We start from the raw sequence: 19,208 nt of genomic DNA on the forward strand, positions 1-19,208 counted from the left end.
GCCAGCCCCTGAATTAATCCTCCTATCTCCTTGGAATTGCAAAGTAGACTTTTTATATTTGTCATCCACTTACAGGGATCTGGCCCAATAACAGCCCTATCTTTAAGTAGCGCTGAAGACTATGGACCTTAGAGCCTAGGCCACTTCACAATTCTAAAGAGATCAACCGCGCCGCCCAACCGCAGCCGCCAATGCTGCAGCTAACGGTCAAACCCCTCCCGATGGGCGAAATCGGCACCACTGCAGCAGCAACTGTCGTTACCCGAATGCTTTCAACATTTCCGTCGATCAGATTTGGACTGATGGTTGGTATTGGTGGTGGCATCCCCAAACATGACGTCCGCCTCGGAGATGTGGTCGTGAGGCTCCAAACCCACCATCAAGTTCTGCGGGTATATCTTCGGCCCAGGCATTTCCGGCAACGCAACAAAAGATCGAGCTATCTCCACGGCCGGTTACGCCCTACAGAAAGAGCTCCACCAAACCCCAACCCACGTCTGGATGGCCTTCTTCACCGGCGCCTCCTGGACGAAGACGGCTAGTCCCTCGGGCGCATACTCCGTCGTCTTTCCATCCCCCAACTCAACCGATCATCACAAACTGGCCAAGATGGCTTGGTACATGGCCTCCTCCTCGGAGGTGGTCAATGAGAAGAGACTGTCCGGCCTGGCAGTTGCGCAGGCACTCCACATTGCGGACGAGAGATTGCGCGCCCTGCCTAACAATAAGGAGCGGCCGAAGAAGGCGACGATAAAGGTGTTTGTGTATTGCGTGGAGACGCTCAAAAACATCGACGACCCTGGCAGCATCGGGGGTGATGGAAGGGAGGCGCAGCTGGAAATGGTTAAGTTGATCGAGGATCTTTCATACAGCCTCTGCAATATTGCTGGCATCAATGTGAGACTGTACCTCCAGTGGGTGCCGGCGGACTATGGGAAGATGGTGTGCACTAGGGATTTCGCAAAGCGGTGTCGTCGGAAAAAAGGCAGGAAGGATTTGTATTACGTTGGGAATGATGTGAGGGATGCTGGGCTGATGCCTGAGGGCGTTTCTGGCTTCATTGAACGGGATACTGTGGAAGAGAGTCAGCAGTCTACGATGGAGGAGTCAGGAGGGTCCGTGCCAATGGCGGAGGAGGGACCTGCCTCGATGGCGGAAGTGGTGTTGGAGGAGTTGCCAGTAGAGGTACCCAGCCCCATCGATGGCCGGGCTGGTGTGGATCAGGAAGAGATGCCCATGGATGAAAAGGACGCGGTCGAGGAGCAGACTACGACCAGCGAGCAGGTCCCGAATGACGGGCTCGTCACGAACGACGAACAGGCCTCGCTCAATCAGCAAATACTTGCTGATTGCTACCAGCAGCAGATTCAATTCCTCGGCGAACAAGGGAACCAGGACGTTGCAAATCAATAGATGTCGAGAGGGCTTGCGGATGGCTATGCCGATGAGTTGCGTCACTTGGTCCCGGACCATCTGTTGCCTTCTCCCCCCTCGCCGTAATGGAGATCTATCTCGCATTGCGCCGGGGGCTCTTTGGCTACCAAACTTGTATTGCTTGAGGGATATAAAGAAGGATTTGTGGATTGTCTGGAGGGCATGTTGTTTTGTTAGAGCGTATGGAGTTTGGCGTTGTTCTGGGTTCCTCTTTGTGGGGCATGTCTTTGCTGTTACAAATCGCCTTGCATCCTAAGAAGCAGGTTTAAAGGACAACTCCACCTCGAATCAGCCTTTCACAATCTTTCCTCCTACAAGAATTTATCTTGGTTTACTCCCCAATCTTTATTATTTACTCCCTATTACTTCCTATCACATTAGGAGTTCCCCTAGTCGTCGTATATCTCAACAGCAACGCTAGAGGGACCGTAATGGTAATATTACGCAGAATATATCCGCAGCAGTCAAAAGTTGATAGAACTCTCTCGTATATTCTAGCAGGCGCGGAGGGCTCTAATAATAATACCTCGCTTTATACTTAAGCTTTCGGTCGATCTTTTTAGTAACCCGATTCCGTCTCTTGAAAGCGCGTATGGAGAGATATCCTAAGTGTTTACTTGAGAGAGCGGGAGGATGAAAATGATGATGGAAATGATGATGGCGGAGAAGGTAGCAGAAGTGGCAAAATTTGCTGTGAAGGGTTCCCGACTAGATGTCTCGTCTTAGTCTTAGCACGAACCAGATTACGGCCGAGACACTATGCTGCCCCATAGCTTTGTAGAGTCACCTAGCCTGCCAAAATCCACCTTGCTAAGCACTACAGCCTAACCTAAACCGTAAGCCGTTTCTGGCACTGATGCAACCCACTCCAAACGCGCTTACAAATAACTCGCTTCAGCTCCACAGGCCGGCGATTGTTGATGGTTAAGAACAACCCCCAATAGCTGCATAAGGATGCAGATATACAGATTAGAAACTTTTACGGTAGTTTTACATATAACCGAATAGAGGCCTTCAGATTGCACTATACAGCAAGAATTAAGATGAGCCTAGCCACTCCATTTGTTGGTGGGTCCCAGGCAGGCAACTGGGGCACTGGGCCAGAGTCACATGCTGTTGGTGGGTCCGTGCCCTGCCCAGACCACCATTCTCTAGCCTTCCAGACCCGCCAGTCTCTCTCCATAGCACACACACTCAATCAACCTCATTACAATCGCTTGATTTCGTTGTTCGTGATCTCACAGGTTATGAGCCCTCTCAGACCTTCCCTGTGATCGCATCGCAATCAAGTAGTCTCCTTCATCACGGCATTTGCAGCACCGGGTCTTAAGCTCACGACTCGCGACCTTCGATTGAACTCGATCGACTCGCGACCTTCACCAAGCTCACCCAACAGCTACCCCGCCCATGAAGATTCTGGCTAACACTTGTTGCCTTACCTCCCTTCCTCAGCAATCAACAAGTCAAGCGACTCAATCTCATTCAAATCAACCAGCGCCTAGTCTAGCGACTCGCGCCAACCTTCTACAGACAAGCGACACCCTCATCACTGCCGCCATCATGTCTTTGACCCCGTCCTCCCTCGTTTACCTCGAGGGCGAGCGCAACATTGATGACTGGGAGCAAGGACTCGAGGCTGAACTCGACTGCCTTGGCCTCACCGATTACATCTTTGGCACCGTCGTTGAGCCCGACCAAGTCGCCAAACCAGATGCCCATAAGACCTGGTTTACCCAGCGCGCCAACGCCATGAAGATCCTGTTGGCGACTCTCAAGAACCAGGCTGTCATCACCACCCTCACGATCAACGGCTGGGACAGAAAGAACAAGGATCCCAAGGTCTTGTATGACCTTATCCAGTCTTGCATTGCCCGTGTCACCAACGAAGCTCGTAGCGAAGTTCTCGCCGAGTTCTTGGCCATCAAGCGTGCCAACTTCGACACCATGGCTTCCTTTCTTAACCGCTACACCCTCCTGCGCAAGCGCGTTCAAGATGCAAAGTTCGAGATGACTGACGACTTCGAGGTTACCCTTCTCTTCAACGCTGTTAAGCATCACTACCCTGTTGACGCCAGACACTGGGCTGCCTCCCTCGAGGACAAGACCCTTACAGTCGGTGGTCTACTGGCCAAGCTTAGCAACATCGGTAACGCAGAATCACGTACCTCCAGCATCAACGTCAACATTCAGATGTCGACCAACGGTAACAGCAACAGCAATACTGGCGGTGGCTCATCAGACAATAAAGGCAGCAAGAAGGAGGACAAGAGAGTCGACTGCCCCAAGTGCAACAAGAAGATGTATCCCTCCCAGAAGCACATGGCTTGCGGTCATCACGTTACAGCCAAGGCAGATATCTGCTGGTTCTGCAACCCCGACAAGGCTCCCGATACCTGGAGGCCCAAGAAGGATGCCATCGCGAAGAAGGCTGGCACTTCTGGCACTGCTGCTGGCACCAGCGCTTTGGGCAACAATGCCTCTACCAACCTTACTACCCCGGCTACCGCTGCCCCCAACTCTGCCTTGTTGTATGGAGGTGGACTGTTCATGGGCATGAGCGGTATTGGCGCTGGCAGTATGGATTTTTGCTAGAGCCCCTAGCAGACGCGATTCAGCGTGTTGACAGTACTCAGACTGGTCAATCAAACGATTCTAATCAACTTCAACTTCAACACGCTCACAGTGATCTTACTAAAGTTCAACAGGCTCAAAGGCAACAACAACAACAACCAGATGGTCTTCGTGACCTCGTCATCTACGATTCAGGCTGTGCTTCCAACATCTTCAACCACCTCAAATGGTTTACAGATCTACAGCCTCTTCCCCACCCCATTGTACACACAGTCGGCAATGGAAGCTCGACCTATGCCTACCATATGGGCACCGTTGAGCTCTCTATGGCCACCCTCAACAACATTAACGTCAGGGTCAGAATCAAGAACTGTATCTACAGTCCTTCTACCCCAGCGAATCTACTCACAACCAAGGGTCTTCTTGACAACGGCATGGCATGGGATATGCGTACCAACCAGATTACAGCACACGGCAAGGTTACGATTCAATGTAAATGGGTCAACAGCCTCCCAGTCCTTCCAGTATACGCCCAGCAAGACTTCCCTCAAGACACTCGCCACGCCATGATGGCTTCAATCAACTACTCAACAATGCACCGCCGCCTTATGCACGCAGGCAGGGACCAGGTTCTCAAAGCTTGTGAAGCGGCTGGCATCAAACTAAGCAATACCCAAGAACATTTCTGTGAAGCATGCGTCAAAGCCAAGGCTCACGATGTTATCCCCAAGATTGCCAACAAAACCACGACTCAACCCATGGCATACATCCACGTTGACGTCGTCTCCCATACCCTCCCTGGTCATAAAGGTTACAAATACATGATCCACTTCATCGACGAGGTGACTGGATTCCACTGGGCGAGGTTTATGGTTAATAAAGGCGATGCATTCATTCAAATCAAAGAGTTTAAGAAATGGGCTGAGCTTCAAAGCGGTGGGCTCAAGATCAGAGCGTTTGGTCTCGATGGAGGTCCAGAGTTTGGCTTCAGCACCAAGGAATTCCAGCGCAGTAAACTCGTTGACTGGGCACGCACAGAAGGAGTTGAGCTTCTTAAATCAACACCCCATACTCCCTGGATGCAGGGCAAGATCGAGAGAGCTGGTGCCATCATCATGCAACGGGCCAGAGCTCTGATGATAGATCTGGGCATTCCAGAGCATCTCTGGCCTTTCGTCGTTGATCACGTCGTCAGAGTGCTCAACCTTCTTCCCTCAAAGGCATGCAACGACAGAAGCCCATGGGAATTGCTTGCAGAAGCCGCTAACTTCCCTGATGAGATCAAGAAGCCATACATCAAGCACTTGAGGTCTTACTTCTGCACTGCGTATTACTTCATCAAACCAGAGAGACGTCCCAAGGCTGACAAATTTCGAGCCAAAGCCCAGAAGGGTTACTTCATTGGCTTCGATGATCTCCACGGCCGCATCGTCTTTATCTGGAACCCTCATACTGGTGAAATCGTACGAGCCAGCGCGGTAACCTTCCTTGAGGAGGATCCAGTCAACCAGAAGGATCCAGTTCGTGACAGCAATGGCAATATCGTGGAGCATCACGTCATCTTTTCAGATCAGACAGTTGATGAAATCAACACGGTTGCAGAAAGCGGTTACCAGATCTGGGTCAAGGTTGATGGCAAGGTTCCCCAGCCTCATTCACAGCAACCACAGAAAGCGCTTGAGCCTTCACCTCAACACGTTGCAAAGAAGCCATGGGAGACAACGATCACACTGCCCCTCTCACCAGAAACAACTCCAGCGCCCGCGGTAACCCCAGTGCCTTCAACCGCTCCAGTGCCCCAGAACCCTCCAGTTCTCCCAGCACAACCGCCAGTCGCTCCAGACCCTCAGAGCTCACCAGATCCCCAGGACCCTCTAGCTACCCAGAGTGCTCCAGATTCCCCTCCTCGACTAGAGACTTCAGTCTCCCAGTCACCGAGTCCAGTCTCAGAGTCCCCAGCGGCCGTGACATCTCCAACTCGCTCGTCACCAGACCCTCCTCAACAGTCTGAGTCCCCAGGAGTCATAGATTCCATCGAGGATGACGACCTTCTTGATCTCGAGGATCTAGATGAGGAGGATCCCAGACCCCGTGACCGTCGCGACTCTTCTGATGGAGATAATGAGCTAACCGTGTACACTGCACCAGGCACTCCTTTGCCCAGTACTCTACAACAGCCCGCATCGGCGGCACGGCTCCCTCCCATAGGCACACCAAACCCCAACCGCATTCGACAATATACCCCCTCATTGAATACCCGAGTGAGCAAGTTGCAACTGCAACCATCAACACCTCTGCAGACCCAGTCTTCGACCCAACAACCTGCCCAGGCACAGCCAGCACAAGGAAGCCAACCCTCTGAGTCTGATGCACACGCATCACACCCAGAGGTAAGTGAAGGCAGACCTCGTCGCTCTACGGCCAAACCAGCAGATTACAAGTATGGTCTTCAGAAGGTTAAAGATAGTATGGGCAACACGATTCAAGAGTCGGTTACACTACCCAACAATTTCCATAACACAACAGAGGGACGGCTGGTTAGACGAGATCACGTATACTGCCTTACGGCCGTCAAAGTCAATCACGATATGCTCTGTCTTACCGCAGCAAAGGCACAACGGTTTATCCCCAAGAACTACCGTCAAGCACGCAAGCAAGCCAACTTCGAGATATACTGGCTGCCAGCCATGAAGAAGCAAGTCCAAGCTCTCGAGGACAGAGGAGTCTATACCCTCGTGCCCAGAACCTCTGATGTGGATGTTCTCCCTGGCAAATGGGTATACGACGAGAAGCTCGATATCGATACAAAAGACTGGCGTGCCAGAGCAAGATGGGTAGTCTGCGGCAATTACGAACAAGACAACTGGGCTGTGCAAGACATCTACGCGGCGGTGGCACACTCTGTGAGTGTGAGGCTCTTCCTGGCCATCATGGCCTTGAACAATTACGAATGCTACCAGTTCGATTTCGATACTGCCTTCCTCAATGCCCCCATCCCCGACAACACCCAGTATTACGTCGAGCAACCGACGGCTCTCGAGAAGCCCATACTCGGTTACAGCAAAGAAGACGTGGTCTGCCAGCTCACCAAGGCCTTGTACGGCCTCAAACGTTCCCCACTTTACTGGTTTGAAACCCTCCTTCCAGTCCTCAAAGACACTGGATTCGTGCCTGTCTCTGCAGACTCTTGTCTTCTTACCAACAGAGCTCTGGGTGCACTGCTCGTACTTTACGTTGACGACCTTCTCGTTGCTGCGCCAACTGCAGCCATCGTCAACCGGGTCAAAGAGCAACTGGCCAGTCATTTCAAACTCAAAGAACTGGGAGAAGTGCGCACCTTTCTGGGTTACGATATCGTGAGAGATCGTCAGACTCGCACAGTCTTTATATCCCAACAGCGATACACTATGTCAGTCATCGCCAAGTTCAACGACGGCAAGACTAAGCTCCACGGCGTCAAGACACCTTGGCCTCCGGACTCTAAGGTCTATGGGGGTGTTGAGGTGTCTGCAGACGAGGCCAAATCTTACCCCAAGAAGACTGGCTCCCTGAACTGGCTGTCCATGAGCACCCGCCCGGATATCTCTTACACTGTCAGCAAGCTCTCTGAAGCCAATAAGAATCCCACTGACAGACACCTCTTCGTCATGAAGCACCTCTGGCGATACCTCTCTGAGTATACAGACTTGGGTATTGTCTTGGGGGGCATGCTCTCACCGTCAATGGCACCCTCCTTCCACGCTTGTGCGGATGCCTCTTTTGCAGACGACATTCCAACCAGGAAGAGTACTGCTGGCCATATCGTGTTCTTTACATGCGGCCCCATCCTCTGGAAGTCAAAGAAGCAAGATCTTGTCACCACAAGCACAACAGAGGCAGAGTTTACCAATCTAGTTCCCACCGCGAAGGCACTGGACTGGATTTGCGGCATGCTTGATGATTTGAACGTAGATCTGGGCCTTCATAAAGTCAACAGAATACTCTACACAGACAGCAGCAACGCCAAGAACAGAGTGTTGAACCCCAAGATGCCAACCAGAAACAGATATATCGACATTCGGTACAAATGGCTGATTCAGGAAGTGATGGACAGGAAGGCATTCACAATCGAGCATTTGCCGGGTGAGGAGATGCCAGCTGATGGCCTCACGAAGCCACTCAAGCCGGATAAGCACGCAAAATTCGTAAAGTTGGTCGGTATGGTTCAAAAGAAGGTTCCCTGGGCTTGATCAACACCAGAAAGATTATCACCATGTAAATAGTAAACAAAGAACAAGACACTTTTATGGCGGTCTTCCAGTCTATGGGGGTGTGTTGGTGGGTCTGTGCCCTGCCCAGACCACCATTCTCTAGCCTTCCAGACCCGCCAGTCTCTCTCCATAGCACACACACTCAATCAACCTCATACAATCGCTTGATTTCGTTGTTCGTGATCTCACACATGCTCTGTGCCGTGCCCACCGTGCCGTGCCCAGACCGCACCACTTTCTAGCCTTCCAGACTCGCCAGTCTCTCCTTCTCTCGATAGCATGGACAACATACCAAAAACCAACCGTATACACGCTTGCTCTCGTTGTTCGTGATCTCACACCATTTCGATACAGCAGTTAAGGACGACAGCGTGTCAGGATGCTCAGGCCCAAGGACTCGCTGCCGAGCCTCAACACAGTCTTGCATCAACGCTAGGGCATCTTCATGTCGACCTTGACTATTCCACGTGAAAGCAAGGTTGGCCATGCTCGTCAGCGTGTGTGGGTGGTCGGCCCCGAGCTTCGCCTTGCTCGTCTCCATCACCTGCACCTCCAGCTTCTCGGCCTCGTCCCACCGGCCCTGGTTCCAAAGCGTCGACGCCAGGCTGCCCATGCTCGTCAGCGTGTGTGGGTGGTCGGCCCCGAGCTTCGCCTTGCGAGTCTCCATCACCTGCACCTCCAGCTTCTCGGCCTCCTCCCACCGGCCTTGGTTCCTGTACGTCGACGCCAGGTTGGCCATGCTCCTCAGCGTCGAGGGATGATCGGCCCCGAGCTTCGCCTTGCGAGTCTCCATCACCTGCACAAACAGCTTCTCGGCCACCTTCCATAGTCCTCTATCTCGAAATACTGATGCAAGCAATGACGTGCTCGAGAGAGTCGCCACATCGTCCTTTCCCAACCTCCTCTTGCGTACCTTCCTCGCCTTGTCCAGCATCTGCTGTGCATCTTCATATCTCCCTTGCGACCACGCGTACCATCCCCCGTTGTGCAAAAGAATCGCCCATGACTCGACCGTATTTTCGCTAGGTCGATAATCCGAGGCCACTCGGGCGTGCGCAAAGAGGGTCCGACACATGGCCCAGTTCTCGAACTGGCCCGTTGGGAATGAAGCTGCCATCCGCTCGATGTACTGCTGCCTGAACGTCTCCTCCTGCCCAAACGTTTCTGGGCAGTCACGGGTTAATCTCGTGGCATCTGGACCGCACAGGCACCCGTAAAAGGAGAGTCAAGAGATGGAATAGTCTTGCTTCTTCGTAATGGAATACGTCATTTTAACAACAGTAAACGTTACCAGAATTTACATAATTCCTATAAATTTGCTTATCCTCCCAGACTCTTCTGGTGCCACGCTAGAAAAATAAAATAGAGAGAAAGGAATTAAGAAAGATATGGAATACATTATATATCTTGCGAGAAACCAATAAACCAAACCAGTCCTGATGCGCAGCCGATAGATATCATCTGTCCCTGGAGGTCACAACTAGACGGCCGGTAATTCGGTGGCAGCCAGAGTACGTTCTGGCCATTGCAAGTAATCCAAGAACGACGCTGTTCCAAGCCATAGCTATGGCTCTCTGGATTATCTAGTACAACTTGGCTTTCGGTTGTTTCTGTAACTATTTTAATACCTCCAACGTTGGTACGTAGGTAGCGATTAGTATGGTCAAACGATATATGGGTCACCCTAGTACTAGTATTAATCGTTTGGAGGCAGCTCCCCGACGCCGGATCCCAGATCTTGATCGTTTTGTCCAACGAACCGGACGGTAACGGCCCAGCTATGGCCTTCCAAGGTTTGGAGGCATGCATTCCAATCCAATTCTACAGCCGGCTTAGTTCGAATCCATTCAGGTTCTTCTGCCCTGAAATTCCTCTTTATCAAGCTACCGCTTGGAGCAAACACGAGCGCTGATATGTATGCTTGAAGTGGAGCTTGCTCTATTATTGACTTATAAGATAGAGCAAAGCGGTAAGCATCCCAAACAAGCTTTGATAACTGCGATTGATCATTACCTTCCTATATCTCTAGTTAGACCAAGTTCCTAGTGCGGAGTTAGACTTGTACTTACTTGCAGGCCCTCGAGCTTTCTAATAGCAACAACGCCCGCAGGCATAGTTTGGAACAGACTTAGAGCTTCCAGCCAGTAAAGGTACTTCGTCTTGAGGAATGTATAGACAACCCCGTTATCCTGTAAACGATCATGCCGTTTTGTGTTCGTACTGGAAACCAAGTCGCATAGGTGATCAACCCAGTAGACGCACGAGTACCGCACCGTCGCTAGCGGGTCCGGATTCGGTACTTGGACCTTGTCACTCGGACATCCCGGTGCGCTTAAGCCGTATATGTCGCGTCGCAGTGTTGTAGACATGGCATCAAGTGACCTCGAGAAGATGGTATAGTTCACATCTTCTTTCCCAGAAGGAAAAATCCACCTGAACGCCTCCTGAGAAGCTTGGTTGCCAGCTTTATCAGAGGCTTTGCCAAGTAAAAAGTCCTTAGCTGATTGATGGACAAAATAGATAGTTCGTTCTCGTAGTGTTAGAAATGAACCACAAAGCCCTATAGTTGTTTCTAATGACTCGGAATCGTCGTAAGTGTTATCAAGCTTGTCGGCGAGAGTGGTTAGTTCTTCAAGGGTGATTGGCCGGCGAACAATTGTAACAATAGCAAGAAGGTGCTTGCAAAGATCGGATTCATCGAGCTGGCTCATATCCTCTCTCATCCGCGCATATAGAGCATCCAGCCCAGATGGAAACATGCATAGCTTTTTTAGGGTAAACCCTTTCTGGACCTTTTCAAGCACTTGACAGACTAACGCCACCCAAAGGAAGGTATCTTGCGCGTTGGAGCACAGGTAGTCCTGAACGGTCTTTTTTGTCCTTGGATCATACTTCTTCAGCCCTGCTAGGTCATCCACCTTGTGCAGGATAAATGCATTGACAGCTGCTGCGACGGATTCCGCATTTAGCTCCAGAGAGACCTTCACTTTATCTGCGGCTTTCTCCAACCGTTCCTCAATTTGCGGCCAATTACGGCTTGAGACGATCCACTTGACTCGAGATCCAGATGATGATTGCTGAGCAATTAAGTCGAGAAGCTACGGCAGGTCTGTTTTAACGCACTCGTCAAGCGCGTCAATGACTAGGTAGGTCGTTCGGAGGCTTGGGTCTTGTAGGATGTTGGTGAAGATTCTCGACAGGGCGTCCCACGTATTTGCATCTTTGAAGAGGCCTTCGCCGGCACGGTCGTACTCACTCCGCACGTGTGAGAGGATAGATGGCTGCTGGTCACTAAGGAGGTAGATTAGGCCGCGCAGTACAGCGGTTGCATTGTTGATGCAAGAGTCGGTAGCTTGGCAGAAGAAGTAGGCCACATTGCAATGGCGCGCGTTGGCAGTATTGCCTTGATCCAGCTCATTGATGATGCCACACAGCAACATAGTCTTCCCTTTGCCGGGGTCGCCCTTGATCCAGAGCAGTCGGTGCTGTGAGTCGTCACGCCATTGTTGAAAGTCAGCGTTATTGAGGATCCAACGATACGAGTCCTGCAAAAGGCCGCCTTTGGTCCGTTCGATGCGGACTTTATCATCGCGAGGATCGGTAATGCGCAAGTGCTTCAGGCATTGCTCGCATCCGGTGCGTACGATCACACTATCAAGATCTGGATACGGCATCGGAGAGGTGTCTCCAAACATTGGAAGGCCATCGCGATGGGGTTTGCTCAGTGGCATTCTCGCCTGATGGCCAGCGGCTTGCGTCCGGTTCGGCGGACTTTACGATCAAGATCTGGGATCCGGCGTCGGGGAGCTGCCTCCAAACGATTATTACTAGTACTATGATGACCATTATATCGTTTGATCGTACTAATCGCTACCTACGTACCAACGTTGGACGTATTAAAATGGATATAGAAACTACCGAAAGCCAAGTTGTACTAGCTAATTCAAAGAGCTATGGCTATGGCTTGGAACAAGATAGTTCTTGGATTACTTGCAACGGCCAGAACGTACTCTGGCTGCCACCAAATTATCGACCATCGGATGGTTCTGACTTCCAGGGACGGATGATATCTATCGGTACCGAGTTAGGACAGATGATATCTATCGGTACCGAGTTAGGACGAGTTTGGTTTATTAGTTTCTCGCAAGACATATAATGAATTCCATGTCTCTCTCTATTGCTTTTCCTTTATTTCATTTTTGTAGCGTGCCACTAGAAGGGTCTGGGAGGATAGGCAATTGTATAGGAATTTTGTAAATCCTAGTAACTTCTATTAATGTCAAGATGATGTATTCTATTACGAAGAAGCAAGACTATTCCATCCGGGTGCCTGTGCGGTCCAGATGCCACGGGATTAACCCGTGACTGCCCAGTTATGGCCAAAGTTGGTACAATGGTAGTGTGAGAGCGTGATCCTACAAGTGATAAGACAACAAGACTAGAAGCCACAAATCAAAGTAATATTATTAAGTGTAAAGAGGATAAGGAAGCTGTCAAACGAGGGCATCACGGTTCTGGACATATAAGTCAGAACTGCCGCTCGTTCCCGCCTTCCTTTTCCGTACGGTCTTATCGATAAGAACATGAGCCTCTTTCCATCTGATGTGTCATGGTGCCCTGTACCCGGCGCCCCATTGCCCAGTGGCCAATGCTCTGGTAACCTGTCCAGCCATGCCATGACAGGTAGAAGCCTCGATTCTCCTTGATCGGATAAGTGGTCTCTTCCTTGGTGGTGTTTGGGAGAGCCGACACACTTGGTAGTAGCGTCGCCACAGCTATATGGTCTTCCCTAGTCTAGATGCGGGGGATCGCGGTTTAAAATGCGGCTTTGCACCACCGACTAGGCGTTGAAGGTACTCCAAGACTGACTTCACACTAGGTAGTAATTCGGCTCGTATGGGTGACAAAATGCCATCCCTCTTTCTTGATTAACCATGCTGACTGATGAGAAGAAGCGCACAGTTTTGTGAATAGTTGTCACTCCACTCCGGCATTTCCAGCTCAGAATTCCGCCTGCGGCTTTGAACTTGGTTGTGATAACCCAGAACAGGACAGCGAGTTCTACAACTTTATGCCCCCGCCGCTGGAGGATAAAGTGAGGAACACTTGTAATCTATTGCGCGGTGGAGTCTGCTATAGGCCTAGGTTCTTACGTTCTAGTCGGATTCGCCTGCCCAAATATCTCGGGTTCTTACGCTTCGTAGTGTCGGCGGGGACGTTTTAATCGCGAGAAGGACGGCTTCCAATCCATCGTCCTGCGAGCGTAGCTGAGGGATGTGGCAGTAAGGGCAAAGGGCATAACGGTTGAGTACTTTTAATCGTCGGCCTGGATTTTGTATCGGCTGTCGATGAGCTGAGGTTGAAAGATGCAGCTTCACCCAAGTGTGCGGCGGTGCTGAATGGGCACAACAGGTACAAACGTCTACTCCAAGTTAGTCAAGTTTACCTAAGAAGCTCGTAAAAAAATGAGATATATAGTCACCGTGTGCTCCCATAGAACCATGGTATCTAAGCCTAATTTAGAATTAACTTTCAATGTGCTAGCCTGGCTCATAGCCTTAGCCGCGCTTGGCATGAGTGATAGGATGAAAACGCTTCTGGAAACACCGGCGTTTCTACATCCTTGCCGGGGTATGAAAGGTTAATTTTTTACTTTTGCCGCAGCGTAGCATTTACAGAAAAGTGCCCAGCCGCTAACCTCTGTTCTCCTACTTTCTGTAGGATCGACGTACTCGCCCTAAAATTCATATCCCGGCAGAGGTGTAGCTGACCGCAAACGTCGACGCACAAGTGAATCCCCGTCTCCCTCAACCACCGACAAGCGCATCCTCACTACCTTAGCTCAACTAGCCAAGAGCCACGCCGATCAGCAAAGTCGCCTCGAACACCTTGAAAAGATGATGGCCGACTCTGTTCGGGGCGAACACTGTCTTCCATGCCGATACGATACGGAGGAAATGGAGCACATCGTCGGTCATGTGGAAGATAAAATCGACACTGACATGGAGAATGTGCGATTTGAGTTGGAGGACAACTTGTTTGGCGAGACGCAGCAGCTTGTGGTGGAGAAGGCGGAGGAGCAGCAGTCGCAGTTGTGGGCCGATATGCGACAGGACTTGATGGACGAAATGCGACGGGAGATCAAGGAGGAACTGATGGAGGAGCTGAGACAGGAACTGGCGGCAGAGGTCAAAAAGGAGTTGTTCAAGGACATGGCACAGGCAATGATGACGGCGGCGTGCGGTGACGGTGGAAAGTCTGGGACGGGCATGTCACAAAGCACGCAGAGCACGGATTCTACACAATGAGGCAAGCCATCGGCTGGTCCGATATCCTCATCTCACGATCTCACGAATGAACATGATCTCTCCCCCCTCCCCAATATCATCTTAACTGCCCAACACTGACGTCCCTCATGTGCGTGCATACATGTTGTTGACCAAAATGGTCAACAGTCTGTCTTGACATTCGCCCCAACTGGTAAACTAACCGTGGCCGTAGAGACTTTGACCGAAGATGACCGAGAATGACCGAAAATGACCGACCTGTCTTGCCCATTTTCACCCCAAATCAGTAACTACTCTTATCCTTCCTTCCTCCACAAATCCCTCCAAAACTCCCTAAACCCATCCTTCGTAAGCTACCTACCACCCCAAATTTATGCAAGTGATACGTAGCCGATCGAAGGACAGCTCAGGGGCTATTAGGTAGAGTGTAGTTCCCGCGTTTAGATATACCCCAATTGAATGAGAACAAACGGCAACTATTTGTAGATTGTGGATATAACAGAAACGGACATCACACCACTCCACGCACATTCGTTCTCCTCTTCCGACTTTTGGACCCGAATTCAATCCCGATCACGTACCTATAGTGTGACGGCGCTGGCAGCCAGCGACCCACATGTGGGTCCCGCTGTCGCTTGTGCGACCAGGGTATTTATTTGGGTTTGCACGCTTGTATCTAGTTCTCTTCCTTTTTTCTTCTCCCCATCTGAAATCTTCTGTCATAGATGGAATCTTAGCTCTGCCTTCGACTCTCCCATACTGTGCCCTTGCATTATTTCAGATCAACCAACAACAACTACCTGGGAAGGTGAAATCCCACTGAAACCCGAAACCAGAAAGATCTATCGCAAGAACCCAAGGCAAGAATTGTTGCAAAATGAACTTGATCGGATGAGCAGCGAGGAGGAGGATGATGATCTCGACCTTGACTCCGACATGGAGGAAGGTGACTGGACCTTGAAGGGTTAAGATCAGAGGAGGATTGGAAACTATAACGCCGCATAACGAACGATGTTCGGTGTTACGGCACTGACGGATGGGTCCCGGCACGGCGGGACGTGCACGTGATGTCGTGCCGCGTGCACCGGCCATTTGGGCCTTGGGTTGAAACCCTGGGCGCCAGGCGCGCCTTTGCACGTTTCCCTCTTTTTCTTCTTTATCTTGTGATTCTCCTATAGACCTGGAATCAACGTGTTCAGCTTTGTCTCTCGTGACCACGTCGCTCGTAACATTCGGGAAAAGCTGAAAAGCTGAGCCCTACCCGCGCCACGGCCCCATAAATGGTGCAAGCTACTAGGCCGCTACTGGTACACTATTGCCAATCCTGTAGATCCCGTGACAGAAAGCTACGACCCTCGCCCAAGTCGAGTTATTGATTGGCGCCCTGAAGTCTCTAGGTCCAGAATGCCCGACCCCTAGAAAAGGAATATCCTTTGGGCCATTGGCGTGTAGTTAGGAGGGAGCCGCCAGCCATCCTACGCCTGACATGGTGAAATAGAAATAGACTCAATACGACGCCTCATACTCCACCATAGCCTTGATAAAATATAGTGTTCTAATTTCTTTTCATTTTGTCCTTGGGGACAGGATAGAGGAATCTCCAACATTTTTACAAACTCAATCCATTGATCGTCAACTGTATAGCATTCGCTGCCTCCAAGACAACACGATCATCCTGGAGTACCTCATCTACGTCACCTCGCTCAAGACTTTCGTTCCCTGAAGCTACGATGTCTCAACGACTGCACAATACGGAGGGTTGGGAAGACGATAAGGGCCAAGAGCAGTCTCACCCTGCACCTCTGCAACAAATCCCAACCAGGTACTGCAGCTTATTGGAGCATCGTCTGGTTATTGCGTGCAGTGAATTCAAGCGCCAGGACACGAGAGACTGACAGCCTCGCAAAGTCATTCGGCGTTGGTCCCGACTACTCCTTCTCCTCATTTTCACTGCCAATGCTCGCCAAAGCCAGACAATGACGGCTATCAAAAGCTTATTTCACTGCCTCAGAAAGGCGCAACACATTCTCTTCTCTCTCGTTGGATTGGCGACGTCCTTTACATCAAGCCTGATGTCAGCGTGCCACGCTTCGGAAGCCGATAGTCCGTTTATTGAAGTGTCGGGTGCTCCATAAGGTGTTGAATATTCCCCTTCTAACTCGTTTCATACGTAGGCACAAGAGAAAAGTTGGGACAAGTTTCTGTTCCGGGCTGAGAAATGGCGTTTGCTCGTTCTTTTCTCGCATCTCTTTAATCAATCAATCCTTCGAGAGGTGCGGAAATGTAGCGGATAGTGATTGTGGGAAGCTGTGTTTCTAGATATGGCGGAACCCTAACCCTAGAGCTGGCTCAGCCAGCTCTAGGGTTAGGGTTCCTCAGCCACTTAGTCGATATAGGTAGTCTGCTATCACTGTGGCACGTGACTAATACTAATGTCCGCTGAATTCGGTGGGGGTGGCAGGCAACGCCCCAAAGTAGTTTAATTTCATTATAATGAATTTCTAATAGTAAAGGAAATGTTTATACACTATATAAACTAAGGACAACATGTCTGTCCGTCATCCACGAGGATATGAGCGAAAATATCAGCAAACGCCAATCATCCATCCTATCTGTACATTACAAAAACAAAACATTTAGCTTTTGTCACGCGGTTGCTTTATTATTTGCATGCATGCATGGATTGGTGTAGTGGTTGGTTTGGTTTTTCTAGACTTGAGCTACATACGTGGTATGGTTTTGAGGGTATGGTATGGTAATGATTACTTAGGTTATAGACCACATGGCATTTTTGCAGCTCGAACGTTGTCCTGTGTAGGAAATAATTGCTACACGGCATGTCGAGAGGTTCGCCGGAATCTTCAACTAAGACAGCAAGAGTCTTAACAGCAGCCCCCTTTTGAGTCGAACGTTTGGGACGATTGACACGAGATCGGGTCATGATAAATTGATGGATGAAGGAAAGAAAGGAGACTCACCACGTTCTGGGTCACACAGGGTTATGAAAGATGAGGAAGCAAGATCCCCCCGGATCCAGGGTATGTGGGAGTTTGCAAAGAAAATAACTCGGGAAGAGCGAGACCTTGGCTTCCGTAAAATGGATGTCTACCGTAAATGGTTCAAGAACACCATTTTGACAGGGAAGCACTCCAATACGCTTGTCATGATGCCGCTGGAATCGACGGGCCGTAGGTACCGGGACGAACTTCTAACGTGAGTGCCCCGTGACCCCTGTGGACGTTTGTCGCTAATCATCGTGAACGGCTCGCAGGTTTCGGCGATCACCTCAAGACGGAATTAATGCGTTAGGCTTGGCGCCAGTGATGAAGTCTCCGGTTCTGGCTGTTCCTAGTGAGCCCAACTCCAGTCCCAGAAAAGCCAATAGGACTCGTAAAGAACAGTGGCACTGACAGTGGCGCACAAATTCCAGTTGACGAAATACCCTACAACTCGCGGGTTTTGAGCCGGGAAGAGAAGCCTCCCTTTGTGATAGCCCTCATGGCGAGACAAGGTACGCAAACCCTTTCTGCCCAGCCTCGAGTAGAGCCTCGCAGTTAGACTTTGTCTTATTGTCAAGTTGTCGTGCACAGAGGAGACTGACCGCGATTGCAGGGTATGACTTGGCACTGATGGACGAAACGTGAAAAGTGCTGGAGAAAACAGGCAAGCCTACCGTCCTCAAAACCGGACGAAGAATGTATAACTGAGTGGGCTTGCCTCTGGGAGAGCGGAGTGAGATGAGGCGATGCCCTTTGGGGATGGCACTGTGATGGCGTTGACGGCTTCGTTACTTGTATTAGTCCTTGTTTCATCTATGTATTCGGGTAGATAAAACACTTCTCGGTGATTTCTTTCGGCCATTGCTCGGTTTATCATTGCGGACATTAGTGTCACGTGTCACGGTGATGGCAGACTACCCACATCGACCAGGCGGTTGAGGAACCCTAACGCTACTTCGCTTCTTGCCTTCCATCATTCATAAACCAAGTCACTGTCCTGGCCAGGTGCTTTGAATGATCACCCTAAATGTTCGGGTACCTTCGTTGCTCATGGCACCTTATCTTGTCTGGGTATGCGCTCGGATCCACATGGTCGTGGGTATGAAACCCCTTCCTCTCGTTCACACCTTCTTAGTTAGAATTCTTCTCTTCAATTCAGTATCTTCAATTCAACGTGTGCCTCGCTCAGTCTCTGTACGTGCTAAGGCCTCGCGCCGTCACAGGCAGTAAACAATTTGCCCAGGAGCGTGGAAGGGCCGGGCGGCGCGTCATTCCGTTGAGATAGTATCCATTATAGCCGTGGCTAGATTCCCGGAAGAGACTCTCCATCGCAATTGGTCCTCGCCATCTACTGCTGAAAGATTGAGCGTGTCTAAGTGTCTGAGAACCGTTCCGAATTATACTAGCATAAGAAGATTCCAAAGGAGAAAGACACTCAACATCTGCGGTACGACTGACTCGGGGAAGATTGTCATTGACAAAAGATTCTGAAAGGGAAGAGTCAACTTCCGTAATTTCTTCAACTTGGTATTTCTTCAAGGCGGGCTCCTCGTACGGCGAGGCCTCCTTTCTTCATTCCTCCAGTCTTGCAAATCCACGATTCCCTGCCGCACGTCAAATCCCGCATCCACGACATAATATCGACCATCTGAGACCCGAAAAGATCG

General features: G+C 50.5%; 8 protein-coding genes across 8 annotated transcripts; 6 read left to right on the plus strand and 2 right to left on the minus strand.

The window, feature by feature from the left end:
* Nucleotides 1-221: 221 nt before the first annotated feature.
* Nucleotides 222-1,413, plus strand: B0H65DRAFT_512012 (uncharacterized protein; the record flags this gene model as incomplete). Its single annotated transcript, XM_062828536.1, has 2 exons — nucleotides 222-309; nucleotides 365-1,413. 2 exons carry the CDS (start codon nucleotides 222-224, stop codon nucleotides 1,411-1,413), a joined length of 1,137 nt encoding a protein of 378 aa, XP_062677553.1.
* A 1,581-nt stretch (nucleotides 1,414-2,994) lies between these two features.
* On the plus strand, nucleotides 2,995-4,026 carry B0H65DRAFT_434945 (uncharacterized protein; the record flags this gene model as incomplete). Its single annotated transcript, XM_062825167.1, has 1 exon — nucleotides 2,995-4,026. The coding sequence occupies one exon, from the start codon at nucleotides 2,995-2,997 to the stop codon at nucleotides 4,024-4,026; it is 1,032 nt and encodes a 343-aa protein (XP_062677554.1).
* A 3,833-nt stretch (nucleotides 4,027-7,859) lies between these two features.
* B0H65DRAFT_405498 (uncharacterized protein) lies at nucleotides 7,860-8,015 on the plus strand (the record flags this gene model as incomplete). The annotated part of the gene is made up of 1 exon (XM_062823807.1): nucleotides 7,860-8,015. A coding segment is annotated over one exon (156 nt), but the record flags the coding sequence as incomplete, so codon positions are not given.
* Nucleotides 8,016-8,493: 478 nt separating this feature from the next.
* On the minus strand, nucleotides 8,494-9,435 carry B0H65DRAFT_434983 (putative nephrocystin; the record flags this gene model as incomplete). The annotated part of the gene is made up of 1 exon (XM_062825170.1): nucleotides 8,494-9,435. A coding segment is annotated over one exon (942 nt), but the record flags the coding sequence as incomplete, so codon positions are not given.
* Nucleotides 9,436-12,864: 3,429 nt separating this feature from the next.
* On the plus strand, nucleotides 12,865-14,025 carry B0H65DRAFT_477766 (uncharacterized protein; the record flags this gene model as incomplete). Its single annotated transcript, XM_062827446.1, has 4 exons — nucleotides 12,865-12,911; nucleotides 13,218-13,363; nucleotides 13,734-13,759; nucleotides 14,014-14,025. The coding sequence occupies 4 exons, from the start codon at nucleotides 12,865-12,867 to the stop codon at nucleotides 14,023-14,025; spliced, it is 231 nt and encodes a 76-aa protein (XP_062677557.1).
* On the plus strand, nucleotides 14,024-14,630 carry B0H65DRAFT_477769 (uncharacterized protein). The gene has a single exon (XM_062827447.1). It carries the CDS (start codon nucleotides 14,153-14,155, stop codon nucleotides 14,561-14,563), a length of 411 nt encoding a protein of 136 aa, XP_062677558.1. The 5' UTR covers nucleotides 14,024-14,152; the 3' UTR covers nucleotides 14,564-14,630.
* A 1,462-nt stretch (nucleotides 14,631-16,092) lies between these two features.
* B0H65DRAFT_477773 (uncharacterized protein) lies at nucleotides 16,093-16,452 on the plus strand. Its single transcript, XM_062827448.1, has one exon. It carries the CDS (start codon nucleotides 16,273-16,275, stop codon nucleotides 16,435-16,437), a length of 165 nt encoding a protein of 54 aa, XP_062677559.1. The 5' UTR covers nucleotides 16,093-16,272; the 3' UTR covers nucleotides 16,438-16,452.
* A 664-nt stretch (nucleotides 16,453-17,116) lies between these two features.
* Nucleotides 17,117-17,618, minus strand: B0H65DRAFT_477776 (uncharacterized protein). The gene has a single exon (XM_062827449.1). The coding sequence runs from the start codon at nucleotides 17,481-17,483 to the stop codon at nucleotides 17,205-17,207; it is 279 nt and encodes a 92-aa protein (XP_062677560.1). The 5' UTR covers nucleotides 17,484-17,618; the 3' UTR covers nucleotides 17,117-17,204.
* Between the last annotated feature and the right edge of the window lie 1,590 nt (nucleotides 17,619-19,208).

Source organism: Neurospora tetraspora (assembly GCF_033439725.1).
Source record: "Neurospora tetraspora strain CBS 560.94 chromosome Unknown B0H65scaffold_8, whole genome shotgun sequence".
Classification (NCBI taxonomy): Eukaryota; Fungi; Ascomycota; class Sordariomycetes; order Sordariales; family Sordariaceae; genus Neurospora; species Neurospora tetraspora.

What these genes read in the sequence shown, in the direction of transcription:
- B0H65DRAFT_477769 (XM_062827447.1), top strand. Translation starts at nt 14,153, where the DNA reads ATGATGGCCGACTCTGTTCGGGGCGAACACTGTCTTCCATGCCGATAC.
- B0H65DRAFT_477773 (XM_062827448.1), top strand. Translation starts at nt 16,273, where the DNA reads ATGTCTCAACGACTGCACAATACGGAGGGTTGGGAAGACGATAAGGGC.
- B0H65DRAFT_477776 (XM_062827449.1), bottom strand. Translation starts at nt 17,483, where the DNA reads ATGACCCGATCTCGTGTCAATCGTCCCAAACGTTCGACTCAAAAGGGG.